At 40.9% G+C, this 19,778-nt stretch overlaps 1 protein-coding gene across 2 annotated transcripts in view; it reads left to right on the forward strand.

Moving 5' to 3' along the window:
• The window catches only part of ppip5k1b (diphosphoinositol pentakisphosphate kinase 1b), a 53,366-nt gene extending 38,057 nt beyond the window's left edge, over nucleotides 1–15,309 (forward strand). For both annotated transcript variants that reach the window (XM_061076600.1, XM_061076601.1), the window contains 3 exons: nucleotides 8,249–8,386; nucleotides 8,885–8,998; nucleotides 14,373–15,309. In XM_061076600.1, coding sequence (XP_060932583.1) covers nucleotides 8,249–8,386; nucleotides 8,885–8,998; nucleotides 14,373–14,464 — 344 coding nt within the window. In that variant the 3' untranslated portion in view covers nucleotides 14,465–15,309. The remainder of the gene's footprint in view (nucleotides 1–8,248; nucleotides 8,387–8,884; nucleotides 8,999–14,372) is intronic.
• Nucleotides 15,310–19,778: the final 4,469 nt, after the last annotated feature.

Genomic DNA, 19,778 nt, shown 5'->3' on the forward strand with positions numbered 1-19,778 from the left:
AAGCCCTGCTGAAAGACGAGGAGTTAGCCGCAGAGCTAGATGGATTTGACGTTTCTCGACCTCTCAGTCTGCTTGACCACAAAGCCGGGTCTGGTTGAGGGGTTCCAGGAGTGAGGACGAGACAACCACCGGACTGAGAGGTCGAGAACCGTCAGATCGAGCTAGCTCTCAGCGGCTAGCTGCTCTCTCAGCGGGGCTGAAGTGTACAGCAGCGCATATTTTCAAGTGTAACCATTGAACTGATCCCGTTTAACTACCACAAGAGTTGTTCATCTTGTAATAAAGATCTCAATGAGGAAACATGCTGTGTTTTTTCTATTTTCACTGCATTTTAACAGCCTATAAATAGTGAATTTTAATATAAAAATATTAATGATTAATCGAAAATTCGTCATTAACTCTCCCGACGATCGATTAAGACAATTTAATCAAATGCCCATCCCTAGTCTGCACACCTATAATTGATTGATTTCTCAGTTTTTTTTTTTGTGGGATCACATGATTGTACTTTGCAACTTTATCTCTTTCATGACATTTGTTCTATTTCCTAATCAGCACTGAAAATAGATTTGTTCTATTGATTGAATGACAATAATCTCCACATCATTTCACAGTACTTTTTAAGCAAAAATTCGGAAAAGAAATCTGTCACACATTGTAAACTGAATAGGTTAGATTGGTCAGATGAAACGAGGCATTTGATTATGTGACCTTTGTGATATTTCAGCGATCAAATGATTTATTGATGAAGTGAGAAAGTAACCACCAGATTTATCGATCAGGAAAAAATGTTAGTTCTAGCTCTATAATTGCAAGTGCCTCTTTGTTTTATTAAAATCCCACCTGATAGTGAGTATTTGCATAACATGCTGGTCGGTTTAGTAATCCACTCCTATAGCATTGCTGTCTGTTTTAAGTAGCTGTTAAAGGCGGAAAAAGGCTCAGGACATTTTCTTAGGTATAAATTATTTAAACATTGACACACTCTTCCATTATGTTACAAACTGTTTCTTCACTTCTGTCCTTCCTGGAGAGGGATCCCTCAGATGTGGCTCTGTGAAGTTTCTATGGTTTTTTTTCCCCTGTATAAATGTTTTTTTTGTAGTACTCTTGTTAAGGGCAGAGGATTTTGCACCTTGTTAAAGCCCTATGAGACAAATTGGGATTTGTGAATATGGGCTATATGGGCTATATTTGATTGATGAATGATTGAAATAAACAGTTGTACAGTTTTCTGCTTTTACACTTAAACATAATTTAGTCTGTATGAGTATTGTTCATGTCCTCACTGGCGCTGGTGCAGCAGCCAATGAGTTTGATGTTTTCCTTTGGAAACAGCAGCTGTTGGGAGTAGTTTTTATTTTCGGAAACGATTTCATGTCATTTTCAAAGCTACAGTTTGATGGTATTTACTCGTAAATTCCTTGAAATGTGTTTGAGGCAGTATGGGGTAGCTTACTGACAGCAGTCCCAATGGATCATTTAGACCCAGAAGGGACACAGTTACTGCACAGCACGTAGCTGAGTCCTGTGGGATAATCAGATTTGACTGAATGGTGTGGGGGGTTGAGATAAATGGCTCAGAAACATTCCAGCGTATGTTGGCAGTCTGAACAGTGTCAGCTGCACTTCAGCAGGAGAATCTACTTGTGGTCTCAGTGCAGGGGTCATGTGTCAGAGTACGTGTAATTCAGAAATCTGATCTAATGTTGACAAGCATTTGGACCAACCACTGAGAACCAGTGCAAGTATTTATTTCACTTTGGTCCCAAGTAGTCAGTGTGTCTGCAGTAGAAATGGAAGACATGAAGTAATAAAAATGACATAAATCATCATTAGTTATTTTTTTAATTTTCACATCAGTAAGAAAGAAAATATATTGTCATGTATAATATACAACTATTTGTTATTATAGTAAGAATGTATCTTTTAAAAGAGAGAATGGCTTCTATAGATAATTGTCCATCTGTAAATCTCTAATCGTGTGTTGGAAAAGCTTCTGCTCAGACGTTTTTGGGAACATTTTCCATCACCTGTTTTCTTTAAGATTGATTAATAAATCAGTGTAGTGTTTTAGAGCGATATGTTACTTAACTGCAGATCACAGTTGAACCTGACCTCAGACAATTGGTTGACTTTTGTGCAGGTAATTCAAACATACACTCTTATTCTCACTCTCTCACACACACACACACACACACACACACACACACACACACACACACACACACACACACACACACACACACACACACATATATGGGGGAGAGATGAGGTAATACAAAAAAGAAATGTATTTATATTTTATTTATCTTCAAATCTTATTTATTCTCATTCTGAATTAATTGATTATCTGGCCCTGGCCTGAGGAAACCTGTGGGGCACATTGAGAAAATTAGCAAATTCCCACAATGGAAATGTAAAACGATTCTCAGTGGAGAATGGAACATACACTCCAGTCTTCTTATTTGATTCCTAACCTTGTAAAGTGTATCACACAGAGAAAGATTGTATTTTGTCATTTCTATATTTCATAAAGCCTAGTTGTATAGTGTATGAACAACACATACACTGAAATGATAACAGCCTTTAAAATAGATATTTTGACTGCAGGTATGACCCAGAATCATCTGCTCTTGCGTTTTTGTGGTTGCCGAGCTGATGTGTCAATTTCTGGCTTGTCACTGTTTATCTGAAAGTTATGGTTGAAGATTTTGTCTTCGAATGATATTGATGACTGCTGGAGTGATTGAAGATCTGTTTCTCCTTATGTTTTTCACTGATCCATTTAACCTGTGCTTTCATAGATATTCTAATAGCTTGGGTTGAATAAAGCAAGAAATCACAAAAACTACTGAACCAATTTTATTGAAACTTGATGCAGGAGTGGGATAAGGGCCAAGGAGGAAATCCATTATCTTTTTGGGCAGATTCGATTATGCTGTCAGATCCAGGAATTTCTTTTACCTTACTTAACATTGCAAGATTTTTTGAATTTCTTAAGAAGATGTCAGGCATAGAGTGGTAATATCTATGAAGAGGTTACATTTGTGGTGGATCTGGATCATGATCTTGATGTGTCTGATCTCAATACATGTAAATATAATGATAAAGCGGCCTGTCAATCTTTTTGGGCATTAGTACTCCCTGAGTGACCTTCTAGTCTTTGAAAGGACTGGCACGGCTGACCTACTTCATTCAATACGTAAAGGTCAGCACATGTATTTCTTAAATGAACTCACAGAGGTTGAATCGGCAGCGGTTTCTCCTTTTTCTGTCCCTGTTAACATGTTTTTAGATTTTTTCTATTCCAACTCCTACATAAAGCCTTCCTGCTCATAGCTCCATGCTCATTTGTGGTTCCTGTCACTCCACACGAACCACCATACCTCTGTCTCTTCCTCTGTCCCTGCTCTGCCTCTCACCCCTCAGACCCCTCAGTCAAGCTCCAAGTAGGCCATCTTCTACAGGGGTTTCCTGCTGAGCTGGCCCTGCCGGAGTTGGCCCCTCTGGCTCTGGACAGGGCCACGGCCCACCACGTGCATCACTGCCCCTACCACCTCCGCCTCCTCAAGACCTGGCTGATGACTGGTCAGGAGCTCCCAGAATTAGGTCAGCTGCCGTAGTCCTTGCTCACGCCCTCTTGCCTCCTCTGTAGACTCGCTCCAGCCCAATTCACCCATGTGGAGCGAATGGGACGTTACCAGTGCCAACTGAGCTTTGCTGGGCTGAGCTTTGCCTTTCAGTCTTGTTTTGTATCTGCGATTTTATACATTGATTGTTTATCCTCCACTTTCTGCTTGACGATTCCATCTGTAGCTTTGCTCAATGTCCCACTGTAAACCGGTTCCTATTCATTTTGTTTTGCATGTCAGTGGCTTTCAAACCAGGTAAAGTCCATGTTCCTCGTCATCCTTTAAGTCACAGTGAAACAGCAGTTACTATTTGTTGGTTAAAGAAATCCTGCACTCAGACACACAGTTGACAATTGTACAGCCTGTATATATACTTGTAAAAGAGAAAAGACTATTATAAACTTTTAGAAACACCCTATACTTAATTATATTGGCTTGGTTGTTTTTTTTGTAAGCAAGATTACACAGAAATAACTGAAAGGATTTTGTTAGAAAGATGGGGTATGTGTCAGTGAAGAACTCAATAAATAATACTTCAGATACAGTAACTATTTTATCTCTTATACATTGCAAGCTTTTTTTCAACATTTTCCCTGTTTTTCCCTGGGGATAAATCACACACATTTAGAGAACTGATATCTCTGCATGTGTGATATTTGGAGCCTCTTGACTGACTGTAGGGACCGTTGGATCTTGGTGTTTGAGCTCAACTGAGGGCCATCGTAGTGATGTCTTTAAGCCTGTTTCTGTTTTGATCGGCCGCCTTTTGCACCTCAGCCTGGTATGATGTTTTGTTTAAATGCAAATTGAAAATGTGCATGAAAACGTTTGTGGAAATACAAAGCTACTTATATGAAAATTCTTAAAACTAAGCGATAACTGAACTGTTACTACAATCACAGGTTTTTATTTCACCGGCTTTAAGTTCTCAGGTCTATTTTGTCGCTTGTTCTTTATACAAAATTAGACACTCTGTTGTTTTTCAAACTTTAAAGATATTATTCCGGCAAATGTTGCTCAACATTTATATTTGCATTCTAAATATGAGAATGTGTAGAGGAGTAATTGCTCTATGCATACTGGGCGGACACTTGATGATCTTTGAAACAAACTTTTTGGGGAGGTGTATTAGACTGGTCTAACTGCCTTCTTGAATGGTCCATCCTGAGTAATGGTTGTCACGTGCCCCTATTCCATCAAGGCAGTTCAAGAGCCAGATTGGAGCTGCCGCCTAATGTCCGACCAGTTCTTTGTGTTTCCACAGTCTAAGGCCCAATCCCATTTCACCCATTGGCCCTACCCCTTCTTTTTGCGTGTTCACCCGAGGGGTAGGCTGTCCCAATACCTGCTTCCATTGTTGATGTTGTGCAGTCGATGCTAGTGTAGCTGGGAAGTCACAGACGTGTACAGTTGCGTAATGATGAGGTTCAATTGTGACTCTAGCCCATGGAAAAGCAAACTGGGTTTTAACAGGTTCACAAGTTAAGATACATTTATTTGTCCCAAACACATGCACAGACATGCACACTCATGCAATTGTAGGGAAATTTAACCTCTGCTTTTAACCCATCTGGTGCAGGACACACAGAGCAGTGGGCAGCCATGTACGGGGAGCAGATGTTGGGGGAGTAAGGTGCCTTGCTCAGGGGCACTAGACAGGGTAGGGAGAATCCTCTTGGATTTTTGGGACAGATCAATCCAGGTTCGTCTTTTTGTTGTTTCTCCGTGGAGTCGAACCAGAGACCTTTTCTGCCCATAGTCCAAGTTTCTGCCACTAGTCCACCGCCTCTCCCATAGTCCAACGCCTCTCCCAAGTTGAACCGACTCGGCAGCAGCTGACCAGCAGTAGCATCAGGATTGCCTTGGACATAAAGTGGTAAAATGGTATTTAAACTGTGGGCTTGTTCACTGTTCATGAGCTCTGTAGACTAGAGTCGGGAGTTGATGGTAACAATTTGGCCTTGGTACATTACAGCTCAGGTCTGAGCTCTACTGTGTCTCCCAAAGAGCTCTCCTGCCCAGGTTGCAGGGATTATAGTCTCAGTTAAGAGATGGGGGTCGTCATTTTATCCCTCAACTTAATTAGCGCATCAACTGGTGGCCTGTGTATAAAGTGATTTTGTAAAGTTCTTCTGGAGCACGACATGGCACGTTGTGTCACCTTAACAGAGCTGCACAATGAATCTGTGCAGTCAACCGAGATGACTGCAATAGATTACGGCTGTTTTTGTTGGTTACAAGAAAGAATAGTTTGAGATTTGTTTCAGGCTTCTCGCATAAACTTTTATTACCATGTTTATTTTGTTGGTTGATGTATCATTGTGCTTTCTTTCCTTTCCGTTCTGTCTTTGCTTGTCTCGCAGAATGGATAGTGCAGTGTAGCCTAGTGTAGTGTTTCCCACTGCATTTTGTGAGCTGAATTTGAGATCTGTACAAAGAGGCTGCCGTTGAGATGGGGAGCAGGGAAAGGTGATGAATGCCAAGTCATCTTCAGTGTTGTATTCTCATACAACTCCTGCCTAATTATACAGTTCAACAAAGACGGAGGAGGACCGTCGGAGGTGAACAACATTCACATCGTCTGCTTTTCCTTTAATCTTCCAAACTTTTGCAGGACAACCTTTTCATGTTGAACAACAACCATGGCTTAGTCTAGTAGATAAGATCCTTTGGCCAACAATCCATTAAGAATAAGGTTGTCACCCTGCTGCTGCAGCTGTGATGTGACAATTGGAAAAAGGTCGACAAAGGAGTGTCATGTAGAAATACAGTTAACATTGCAGACGTATAGAAAGTGGAGTGAATGCAGAAAAACAGCTGACTGTGGAATACTTTTTTTTTACTTTCTTGGGGCTTATGCTACTTACTTCCCATGGATGATCCCATGATACATATTAACTTCAAACAACTCAGCTGATGATGAACTTGGGAATTCATATATTGGCCCCTTTACGTCCTCTGATGGATCTTGTCCTTAAAATGCTGACTGCAGATCATTTCACTGGTGTCATTATATCAGACGAGTTGTTCTAGGGGAAAAAATCTATAGTTATTGTCAGAGAATCTTTCCTCTTGAGGTCTATCTAGCATTAAGCCATGTTTCTGTACACAGGTAACACTCTCGTCATTAACTGTAAACAATTGTTCACTGCTACTATAACAGCAATGGTATTACTGATAAGGTAAATAGTCATAACAGCATCAGTCACTCATGATCATTGAGTCTCTTAGTCGGTTACTGATATACAACACACTACTGTGCCCCTGTGAGGATAGAATTCCTTGTTCCTAAAACCTGGGTCATTTTACACAGTATTAAATTGTATTTCTTCATCTCTCCTCTCCTGGATTCACCGAGCATCATTAATAAGCTTGTTTCTCTGTGTCTCCTGAACCTTCCTCTGGCAGCTCGCTAGATTTTTACATCAGTCGTAGGCTCGTAGCACATTATCATCATGTAGAGGAAGCATAGCGCTGGTCAGCATGTTCTCTGGAGAGGTTGATGAATTAGAAGCAATGCGCCTATTTTTTATGGAATTACTTCATCATTGTGTTTTTTTAAATGCTTGTATACAGGGCTCTGTTCGGAATAAGATTGTTTTGGCCCATGTCAGTTTTCAGCTGCATATCAGTATTATTATTTATTTTTTTTTAGAATATAGGATGAGTTGGTGAATATCCCTTGTACGTTTGAAGGTCTTCTGCACAATTTAGGTTACCAACTACCAGCAGATGTTAGCAGGTGTTAGTTGTGCACCTAAGCGTCATCAGGTGTTTCTGCTTTTAAATCCCAGGACACCGTCCTCTAAGGCAGGCTCACCACATGTTGATCAGACCTGGGTGCATGTCCCTAGCATCTTGGGGCCCAGTTGGGATCTTTCCTCCTGATCCAGAGCCATTGGCTGCAGTGTACTGCAGTTTGTGATGTTTCTTTGTTGTTTTTACTTGTTAACACTGCAGAAACAGAGTGTGATTCTTTATTATTGTTGGAAGCAGTTACTTTTTTACTTTTTTCTTACAAAAATGTGGGATCTTAAAATCTTGCAGCTAACCGTAACTTATACTTATATGATTGATCACCGTATGCATCACCTGGTTGTAAATTGACAACCAAGGCAATCAGTGGACACAGTAATATATGCTATATCTCCATCACTTTGTTTACAAGTCTGGAGCCTGATATTTGTCCAATATTACAATAATGTCAAAATGATAAAGATAAGATATTATCTTCCACAACCATTTCACTGTATATGAATGACACTTGATCATTTGTTGTTAATATGGGGTCACTAACCACAGAAGGAAATTATCATCAACCATATTGCTGATGGTACGTTTGCTGCTGAATATTTTAGAAGCTGAATTTGTCTTCTTTACGGACTGTGTCTGCTGTATCAGCCACTTTTGGAAAAAGTAACAAGGCACTAACTTTAGATGTTGCACTGGCCTCAACACTTTGCGTGGCTTGCTAACAAATACAAATGGCTGCCGCACTGAGCGAACTAAATGAACTGCCAACATACACAGAGAGCTGTCATTTCACCACTCCTCCTTTCAGGGTCTGATGGAGAAGCGGTACAATGTTTCTGTCTGTCCTATCACTGCTGCAGGTTTTGAAGGCTGCTCCATGGTGCCTTCTATCTACCCGCTGGAGACGCTGCACAACTCGCTCTCATTGAAGCAGGTGGACGAGTTTCTCAACACGGTGTGTGAGAGCAGCAGCGAGGCCCACGCCAAAACCATGAAAGGTGATTCCACACTGTGAAGCAGCAAATACATAATTTGCATTTTAGCTTTTCTTTGCAGTTCCCCACTTATATGTAAAAAAATAACTCAAACACAGACTATATATTAAAATGATTTTTAATTTTGTATTAATGCAACAAGACTTGGTTTTTCTGCTGCAAAGTAAAGAGGAACCTTCTGCGTATTTGGACATTGAATAATTTAGTTGTTTACGTTCTATAACGATTCAGTAACGATACAAATTGCTGAATGTTGTGTCAGTGCCTGAAAAGTGTTTGCCGCCAAATATCAAATATGATGACCGCTTGAGTTAATAAGTTGTTCAGTCCCATGTGGTGCCATTAAACATTGTAGATTGTTTTAGGTGTGAAGGTTCTTGTGATATTGATTTGATCTTACACCAAGAACTTTACGATGCTTTTGCTCCATCAAGTAAAATTAGCTTTGGTGTGTGACATTTGGGAACTGATATTAATGTGTTTATGGCGTCTGCACTCCAGCGCTCTCCAGCCTGTTTGACTCTCAGAGCCAGACGTCTCTCTACAGCCCACAGCAGCCTCTGTCCTCCTCTGGATCTGAGACTTCTCTGCGGCCGCCAAGTCAGCCTCTGTGGCGTAAGTGTTTTTAAAGATTTTTATGATGACCACCTTTTATTTGTTCTGGTAGATGTCTGCACAATACAGTTCTTAAGACCTTAAGAAAAAAATATTCAGAGTAAGACAAAGTGTTATCTATGTCACAAATCCTTATGGGTTGGTATCGGGAAATAATATGCTGTAGACTCGTCATCTAGAAATTAGATCACTTATGGGTTTGAACCGAGATCATGATTTTCTTACGATGAACAGTGCAGCTGGAGTGTTACACTAAATACTAACATGACCACATCCAATGCTGCTGTTAAATGCTAGTAAGCTAAATATGTAATTCTTAGTTGATCAGAAAAGTCTCAAGATCTTGATGACACTCTATTGGGAAAATTGTGAGTTTTTGGGAAACGGTGTTGCTCCAGCAGCATGGCAAATGTAGAATCTATATAGAGTCCCTGTCTGAAGTCATCTACATGCCAGTATTCAGTCATAGCACCACCTACCGGCAACAAGAAGTACTGTCAGAATCATCATTCCATTTATATGGAATTTAAAGGGTCTGGTCTCCATGTTAAAGACGAAAACAAAATGCCTGTGTGCCAAACGGTGTCCTGCCAACTCTGACGCATTGATGCATTTATTGCAAAAACTAAATAAAATATAAAAAAATTAATTAGTAAAGAAGATTTATTGGAAAACATTGGTTCTGAACCCACATACTAAATCTGGATGGACTCCCTAAGAAAAATTCCCACTGCCTGAAATAACACATGAACATGTTGAATCGTTTAGTGCGGTCACCAAGCAGTCTCACATTCTGCCTCGAACATTGGCTAAACCCTTTAGTAGTTCCAGCAGGGCTGCTTGTCATGGTCCTGGGCAGCTGCCGTGTATGAGGAGGAGGAGCTGAGTACGACTGAACAGCAGAGTGACGTCGGAAAAGGGTGTCGGCTCAGCAAAACCTTGAATAAGACAAACAGCCTGTGTTCACCTCCCTCACATTCAGCATGACCTTCATGTTGAAGGTAGCTGATAGATTCAGTCATCTTTGCTGACCGAGTGGTTATATGTCCTCACTGAATCATAACACAGAGGTCACATCTCAGTCCCTCATCAGTTAGGAGGCAAACGTCCTTGAACTGAGCTCAGAACTTAACCTCCAGCCATCAACTATTGCCATTAATTATTCGTCTGCAGATTCTTTCAATATTTATTTTCTGTTAATTTTCTCATTGAGGAGGAATATAAAGACAAGCTCAGTTGTAGATTCTGACAACTGCAAAATAAATATAATCCACCAGTGATGGTGATAATTATCACAAGCTCCCAAAATAAAGTAACGATTTATTTACATGAACAACAGTGACACCTTTCACTCAGCGCTTCATAGGGCTCCAATGAGCAGCTCTGAAAACGTGAAATGTAAAAAAGGAAATGTTTGTACTGTGATTACACACAGGTTTTACTTGTTTCTTCATTCAGTATAGCAAATATGAGAAAATAATACATGTCAATCAACAGTGAAAATGTCTCTACCAACAGACCCCTTATGAAACCACATTTAAATTCACTAGTTACGGATATTTATTTGGATCGGCTCAAACTTCATACACCTACGAATATCAGTTCCATGAACACGTTGGATTTGTCAGAATTTTTCTTCATCAAGCTACATGAATTATTTTCTGACAAATTAATAAAAATAATAAAATGTTAAAGAAAGTAAAAAGAAGGTAATGGATCTGCCCCCTGATCCACAACCGCACCAAAATACACTGCTCCACAAACTGAAGGGAACACGTAAATCACACATCAGATCTGGACGGACAAATTATCCGAGTTAAAAAATCTTTACTGTACATTGTATCATATGTTGGGAACAAAATGATGTAAAAACGGTCAATGGAAACCAAAATCATCAACTCATTGAGGGCTGGTCATGATCCTGATGAGTCAGCGGATGGTGTCCTGGGGGATCTCCTCTCAGACGTGGATCCGGGCATCAGTGAGCTTGTGCACAGTCTGTGGATGTACTTGGCGTTGCGGATGCACCGATACATAACATCCCATAGGTGATCAATTGGATTTAGGTCAAGGGAACGTGAGGACCAGTCAAGGGTGACAATGCCTTCGTCATCCAGGAACTGCCTCATCACTCTGGCCACATGAGGCCCACTGTAGGACGTCTGCCCCTAATGCCACCCTCATCGAGTCTGTTTCTGACAGTTTGATCAGAAACATGCACACCAGTGGCTTGCTGGAGGTCATTATGTAGGGCTCTGGCAGCGCTCCTCCTCCTGCTCCTCACACAAAGGAGCAGATATAGAGTCTGCTGCTTGGTTGATCCCTTTCTACAGCCCTGTCCAGCTCTCCTTGTGTAACAGACAGTCTCTTGGTATCTCCTCCATGCTCTTGAGACTGTGCTAGGTGACACAGCAAACCTTCTTGCGAGTGCACGTATGGTGCTGTACTGTGGCGATTAAATCCCATCATTTTTTTTTAGCAGTGTATAATGGGTTCTTCCCTGACCCATACAGCATTCTTACACCAAGGATGGTGTTAATCCGTCCAGTAGTTTTGTTGCATAATCCTGCATACAAATCAGATCAACCTAACATAAAGAAAAATGAAAAGCAGAACTTCCTTGCCAGAGCTTGTGTTGTCTAATCCGACCAGTAACAAACCCAAAGGTAATTGATTTACATTAAACAGGGGAAGCAGCAAATTATTCTCACTGCTTTTGAGCTGAAACCAGTAAATATCTGTCCTTTCTATTTGATAATTGACTTAAATGGTTATTAATTCAATTGAGATTGTTTTGTTACTATGTCAGGCTCCACTTGACTGATTAAATGTTAATAAAAAATATACAGAATATATTATATGTCAGTATAACAGTATAACAGTATGCAGTGTTTCAGCACTAAACCAACCTGGGCAGGCTTTGAAAGATTCATCTAAAATGACTTGAGTAAGATAATAGGAGGTGGCTTCTCACAAAGTGAGTTGCATTTTATAAAAAAGCACCAAAACTGGCGTATGAGCTAACTAGGAGCAGAGCGTGAATGCTTGGCAGGCCACCGTGTTGGATCAGCATATTTTATTAAACCTAAATAGGACTTGGAGAGAACATCACAGCCTCTGTAAAAACCTGACCCTCCTTTTCAATGTTGTCACCCTTTCTCGTCTTTCTCCTCCTCTCCTCCTTTCTTCACTCTGTTTGTTTTTGTTTGTTTTCATCTTATCCCCCCAGGTCCGCCGGAGGAGATAAATTTATCCTCTCACCACTGCTGTTGATTGATGAAGCCTCTGCTCGCTCATCTCTCTTTCACTTATCTCCTCTTGTGTTTCCTCAATTCCGTACACCACCTCTTGTTTATGTTATTTACATGGGGCTCACTGTGGGGGGTGTTTCCGTTCTCTGTTCATCTCCCCATCTTCCTCGGTCCCATCGGTACCTGCTCCAGATGTGGGCAGCTGAAACTGCTCAGAACTCAATAGGCCTTGGTTATGAGACAGTGAACAGACAGGGACGATGGAGGTTAGAGCTGCATGAATGGGACACTTGTTCTGCAGGTTGCAGTTACAGCTGTTGTCAGAGCAGGGCTACAGTCAGTCACTCAGCAAGACTAGACTCCCACTGGATATCATCTCATTTGTCAAAATCATGATGATAGGATTTTACTTATATTTGTTTAAAATGGCCCAAAATAACACGTTGAAGAAATAGTAGGTAATCTGTTTCTGAAACACTTTTTTAAATCTTATTTGTTGGCATCCTCTTCCCGTCCTGATAGCCATCAATAAATAATGTTGTCTGAAAATCAAGAAAACCGTCTGTAGCCCTCGCAGGACTGTAATAAACCTGATTGGAGTCTTAAGACGGGAAGACATACACTGCTGAAGCAAAGACGATTGAACATTTTTTCAAAGTGTTGCCTGCTCTAGTTTGCTTTTCCAGGATTCCCAACCCTAGCTCTAACTCCCTGAATCTTGAGACATGGGACAAAACAAATCCAGCAGTTGAAACTACATTAGGTTTCAAAATAAAATATTTTTAAATGTAGACGTTTTTTTATGTTGTTTTAATAATTATTATATTAAATCTATGACACTTACTGTCTTCCCACTACATCTAAAACAGCATGTCCACACATAAGGGTACAATCCATCAATGTGCAATAAAATGGATACAAATATTTGTAATGATTAAATAAAGCTTGTTTCATCAAAGAAAAACTTAATAATATCTTATATTTCATAAGGTTTCAAATTTGTGTCCTCACTTTTCTTCAACCCTGTCAGATATTCATTGAAATGTAATAAAATCAAGGAGCAGCACTTACACTAAGAGACCCATTTTCACATTCCAACTATGCAGAGGGCATCTAGGGCAGAAAGGGTCAAATAAGTTTGATAGTGTTAAAGTATTTTAAATCTTGATGTTAATATTTCCTGTATGGCAACATCTGTCACTGGAGGGACGATGGAGGAGGAACAGAGAGTATCAAAAAAGCATAGAGAGAAAATCAGTACACAGCCAGAATTAAAAGAAGAAATTCACAGAAGACAGGAGAGACAGAGATGGAGACAGAGAGTTTGAGAAGGAAAAATAAGCAAATATAGGATTCGACTGTAAGAGAGCAGAGGAAGAGGAGAAAGAACTGGAAGCATAGACAAAGAGAATCAAGGAAGCGAGGAAAGGAGAGAGGGCCAAAACAAGACATTCTAGAGAAATAAAAAATGTAAATAGCAAACTCAGAAATGCTCAAATTAAGAAAGTAGGTAAGGTGTATAAAACAGAGCACACAGAGGAGCACACCATGTGAACCAAGAACCAGCACAGAGAACATGCTGCGCGGTAGAAATACCAGACATTTCTGTTCCACAAAGTCCAGAACCCTTTCAAACATCTTGTGCAAACTCAAAGAACCTTCTGTTGTCCAGATTCTTAAGAGTTACCGGCTGCTGAACAATATGAGGCAATTTGATCTGACATTCAAAACGCTGAGGCCAAAAGAAATCCAAAGTCAAAAGGCCCATGCTCATGGCCATACATATACACACATACAATTGGCTTGATGCATCCATGGCAACAGAGCAGAAGATGAATCGGCGAGGGGATGGCGTGGCTCCTCCCCCTGCGTCTCTCAGAATGACACACATACAGTCTCACAACAAACACGGCCTCTCTCTGACTGGAGCAGGTGCTCCGGGTCGACAAAGAGATTAACAGTTCCCTCGGGGGCTGACAGAGGTTTTCAAAATAAATGACTTGTACCAATGCTGTTTTCAGCATGTTTGTTTAATTTGTGTAGGTTGTTGTCTGTGTTGGGATCATCATGTTTTTTGAGTTGGATAGTGAATTGACTGAACTTTCTGTCTTCTTCTTTTTCAGATGGCAGCATCCCCTCCAGTACTGTGTCCAGTGCGGGCCCCTCTTCGCCGGCCACAGAGAGCTCTGGCCTGAGCTTCAGCTTCAGTGAGTAGGCTGACGCGAGGACTTGTGGTTATCTGAGAGGAGACGACATTAGGCCCTTCCTAATAAGTCTGTTCCTCTCAGTGCTTTTCTACATCTTCCTTGTTGTCCCTCTGCTCATGAGCCCAAAGAAACACTGGAGGGAAATGATTCTGGACGAGTCTTTCCTGCCTTAAGTATTACAAACTGTTAATAAAACCACTCACACACAACAGTGACTCTTCTGGTGTAGCCAGACCACAGCTCAACCACCTCCCCCCCTGCTCCGCACTGTAAGAAAACTCTGCACCCTCACCAGTTCTAAACCTCTCACCTGCATCTTCGTCTTCAGTTCCGCTGCAATTTCATCAAGCCGCTGCAGCTCCTTCAACAGTGCAGCGAGCCAAAACTCAGACCAGTTGTGCCTGTGATGTCATTTTGATACTGCCCACGTCGAAACCCAACGCTTCAACCACCAGCTGCCTCATGAAACTACCTGCACCTACAGCTGCAATGCCTGAGGCCGCCAGTCAGCTGTCATCTAGTCAGATTTGAGAATACAAAAGGTAAACATGTCTCAGCTGTACAACAGCCAGCCATTGTCAATCCTTTTATAAATCTGTTTGTTGAGCATGAAGTGGGGGGGGGGGGAATCAAAGCTTTGAAAAAATACTTTAAACTTGTGGAAATGAGTCAGATAAGTGTGTTAATATCACTCTGATCTGTTAGTTGAATATGATGAAAAATCAGTTGGCTTCGCACTGTACAAAGAGAGAGGAGGTAAACGCCAAGTCTCTTTCCAAAAATATTGAAACGCTTCCTCCAATCGACACGTTTTATCTGTTTGTGATTTGTATAAAATTGAAAGTGTAAAGAGCACCAGTTTGTGGTTTTATTTGCAGAAGCTTTAACACTGCAGTTTATGTCTGAATTAAATAAATTGGATATAATGTGTTATATCCCATTTGCAAAATGTATCCTCACATTCCGTGTACAGACATGAGGGTGATACTGATCTTCTCATCTAACTCTTGGTAAGAAAGCAAAGATGTGCTCATCTGTGTCAAATTATTCCTTTAAGAACTCGTGAACATTATTTCACAATGTATATTTGGTTTGTAAAGATTATTTTGTTTTTAAAGGCAGAAGCTGAAAACCTTTAGAAATACATTTTATTCTCAGACCTTTTCAAACTTTTGTCCACATCTAACCAAAGCAGCAGCTGCAGCCTAAATGTGTCCGACACTGTGACACACAGAGAAAGGGCCTCGTGCACCTTCAGGACTCCGATTACAAAGTGCTTGATTCGACTGCCATACTCTTTTATAGTTTTTTTTTGATCCTCTGCTGTTAAATGGAAACACAATGAATGTGTCAATGTGCCTTTAAATAACTTGTGAGAGAAATATTGAAGTGTTTCACACACTGTTGGTTTCCTGCTGTATTCATTTTATTTGAGGAGTGGTCACAACTGAGGTTTGATTTCAAGAAAATTTTTGGTTTAGATTTATTTTAGACTTAAAGGGAAACCTCATTTGATTGAGTAGTATAAATGTACTTCTAAATGACGACTCCGTGAATACTGCAGTTTTCAGACTGTGATATCACACCAAATTACTTGTATATTTTTGAGTGTTGAATTAATCTAGTGACAGTCTGTGAAGACAAGTGATGCTCAGGTAGACTTGTCATGAATCTGAAAGTGGAACTTTTTTATCATTTACATGAATGAATCAGGTGTCAATTCACCTTCAGTTGATTAAATTAAAATCTCAAAATAAATGCAGATACTTTTATAGCTTTGACCAAAACAAAGCTGCATGATAAAGCAGTGACTTGCAGTTTTTTTTAGGAGTGCGGTTATAAAGAGAACTGCATTCAGGCAGTGCTGTCAGCAACACCAAAGTGCAAATGAAATAAATAAAATATCTCCCTGTTAATTTTAACCCAGTTTAACTGAGAATGATCTGAGCCCAAACGCCTGCTGTAGAACAAACATATGTATATTTTAGCCAGAAATAGTTTGATTTTAAGATTCATACATATAAGATAAGATTCTTTTTTTTGTTGATGTTGGTAATTGAACGTGGGTGTATTTATGTTATTATTTAATGTTCAATGTAATGACAGCCACAGAGGGGTGTGTATGTTTTGTGACGCGTTTGGATGCTGGAGAACAAAATCAGTTTAACGTTCACATTCTGTAACATTTTATTTCGATGGCCGTTTAGGTTCGAGACGTGATGTTGGAAAAGAAGAAGGGGAGGAGGGTTAATAAAAAAAAGTTAAACAGCAAAAACATTGTTCAATTTATTGGTGTGTGTGTGTGTGTGCGCGTGCGTGCGTGCGTGTGTGTGTATTAATGGCACTAAGTCCAGTCCAGACACATAAGCCTCTTATTGCTCCATAAACAAAGCTCCTTGTCACTGTTGTGCCAACACCTCTCTCTCTTTTGTTTTTATCTCTCTTCCTTCTCCTCTTTTCCACCAATCTTTTCCTCTCCTACCCTTCAACTCTTCTCTTTTTCTTTGCTTCTTTCCCTTTATCCCTCCTTTTAACTCCCATTTTCTCTTCTACACCACCAACTTTTCACCACCATTTTACCTAATTGGAAAATGACCTCTCCTCTCTTATTCTATCCGCTTGTCTGTTTTTCTTCACCCAATTCTTCCTATTCAGCTGCTTATCTCCTCTTCTTTCTCCTCCTGTTGCTCCTCTACTTTATTTGAATGCTCTCATTTCCTCTCCTTTCTCACTCCCCTGCGCCTCAGCTCCTCCCCTCTTTTGTTTCCTCTCATTTTGTATCCTCTCCTCAATTCATCTTCCTTCACCTTAATCTCATATTCACCCCCATCACCCACCTTTTTTATGATCCTCCTTCTCCCCGGTGGAGTTATTTTCTTCTATCCTCTCCTCCCATCTTCTTCTCTTTTGCTTCCACTCTTCTTTCTCTCCACTCCTTTCCTCTACAAACAGCTTTTACGAATAGCGATGACTCATGCCTCCTCCTATTGCTCCCATGCGTTGCCATGGCGGCGCCCCCAGATGTAATAGACTCCCCCTGAGTGGCGCTGGGTGAACGGAGAGAGAGACAGAGCCAGCCGACTCACTGGAAGCCAAATGCTGATGTCATTCACTCCGTCTGGATGACAAGTCTTTTTCTCTGCCTTTATTTCCTACACTCAACACATAACATCCATTCATTCCGTCTCTATCGAAACACAAATGTATTTCTATCTTTCTGAGATGCCCTTAAACAAAGTCTTACCTCTTTAAAAGGCCCTTAACACAGACACACACTTTCATCAACACACATCTTTCGTAGTACACAGTTGATTTACAGTTTCACAAGATGAGAAACGGACTGCAGGTAGTTTTGTGACCTTTATCAGAGTTTACTCAGGAAAGAAAAGCACCCACACACATTTAATTAATGCTGTAGGGAAAAACAAATGTTACAGCTCAGTCTTAAGAGATGGTATTGAATTTAAAGTTGAATGAAAAAGGCCTACAGCTCACGTCTCTGTGTGAAGGACCCAGTGTGTATGTGATGTGTCTGGAAGCTAAGTTCTGCCTTGTTTGGTTTGGTGGTTTAATGCACAGGAATTATCCATAGATATTTGGCCAGGGACAACAGATGAAAATTAGCTTATGTAACTAATTCACGCTCATTTACAGTATTGTTTCTGATATTGAACAAATATGTATTTGATGAAAATCTGTGGAATAAGCCTACAGCGCTTCAGACCCCACCTGAAATTGTGTTAGGAAAAAAGGTAGGCAGTGGCTTTGCTGACTCATGCCTGAACCATGTTGACACCACATATCACTGAAAGCCTCTTATCGAAAATACGATTAAAAGATGCACTGGATGTGAATTTTACACTGTAGGAGGTCACAGTGTCCCAATGACTTGACCTATCTACTGCTCAGTGACTTAGCTCAAGCTAATTGCTTAAAACACAACCATAAATGCAACGAGAGAAGTGGGAGGTGAGGGCAGGAGATGAGACTATGAGTCATCCTGATGAGAGAGTTACCCTCCCCGAGTGTCTATATCCAAACCCAACAGAGACAGGAAGGTGCCCAGTTAGACCTCCAGTGCCACCTCCACACCCACACCCTCCACTCCCCTCCTCCAAAATGTGTCGCTATGGCAACTGGGGGAGTATTTTCCTTGGCAATGTGGTAGCTGAACAGCATCGTGTGGCGTCTCACCCCACCAGAGACCCAAACTGCATGAAATAGTATCACGTCCAAGGTGAGAGAGGCCGCCAACGTGTGTCAAAAAGAGAGAAAAGGTGTTCTTCTTTCTCTGTCTTTCGTCCTGTGCGTTCATACAAAACAGAGAAAGGTTCCAGGGTGACGCACTTACTGCAATAAAAGGGCACACAGAGATTAAATTCGAGCAATTCAACACTGAATGTAATGAATGCCGTGTGTGCATGTGACTTCTTCAGGTGTAGATGTGGCTCCATCAAGTTGGTTTGTGGAGCCCACATTGATCTGCCACCCCTCCCCCTTGTAGTTTGTTTCCTTTTCTGTGTCATACTCATAGCTTACCGTTAAGGCGTGTAACAATCAAACAAAAATCTTTTCTGTTGTTTTGACAAAAGGGGAGTGGAAACATAACCAGTGTTGGGAAGGATACTTTCAAAACGTATTCCGTTACAGAATACAGAATACATGCCCAAAAATGTAATCTGTAACGTATTCCATTACATTAACTAATCTGAGTAACGTATTCTGAATACTTGGAATACTTCCGGTTTGTAGTGCATTTTTTAAGTGTATGATTATGTGATTATTATGTGTATGCGTTGTTATAGTCAGTGGAGCAGCAGCAGTTTAAACTCTCTCTCCGCAAGATGCGGCGGGGCAGCTGGATGTCCGGCTCCCATCCACTCCACCTCAGTGCCGGCCCCACCGGAGGCTGAACCCCCCCCCCTGCGCCAAGGCTGCCTCGCGCCGTGCAGCGATCGTTTCGTCGAGTCTATTTTTTGCGCTTGACGCGAGCGTATCGCTCCATGAAACACACTGAAAAATGATTTTAAACGATATTGATGACATATTATATGATATAAATGATAAAGTATGCATCCCATAGTTTGTATTCCCCTTCTGTTGTCCTGGAGTTTTAATTTTACCAATTTTACCGATCACATTATTAAATGCCCCCCTCTGCCCCCCCACTACAGACACACAAGCAGTCATAAAGATAAAAAGAGAGGGCGGGGCGGAGAATACGTAATTTACCCTCGACACCCGACATTGAACGGAGCAAACAGCGGAGAAGTTCTTGAAGATAGATGACATTAAATTGGGACGCTGTTGCAGTTAATGTTG

The sequence above is a fragment of the Limanda limanda genome, chromosome 8 (assembly GCF_963576545.1).
Source record: "Limanda limanda chromosome 8, fLimLim1.1, whole genome shotgun sequence".
NCBI classification, from domain to species: Eukaryota; Metazoa; Chordata; class Actinopteri; order Pleuronectiformes; family Pleuronectidae; genus Limanda; species Limanda limanda.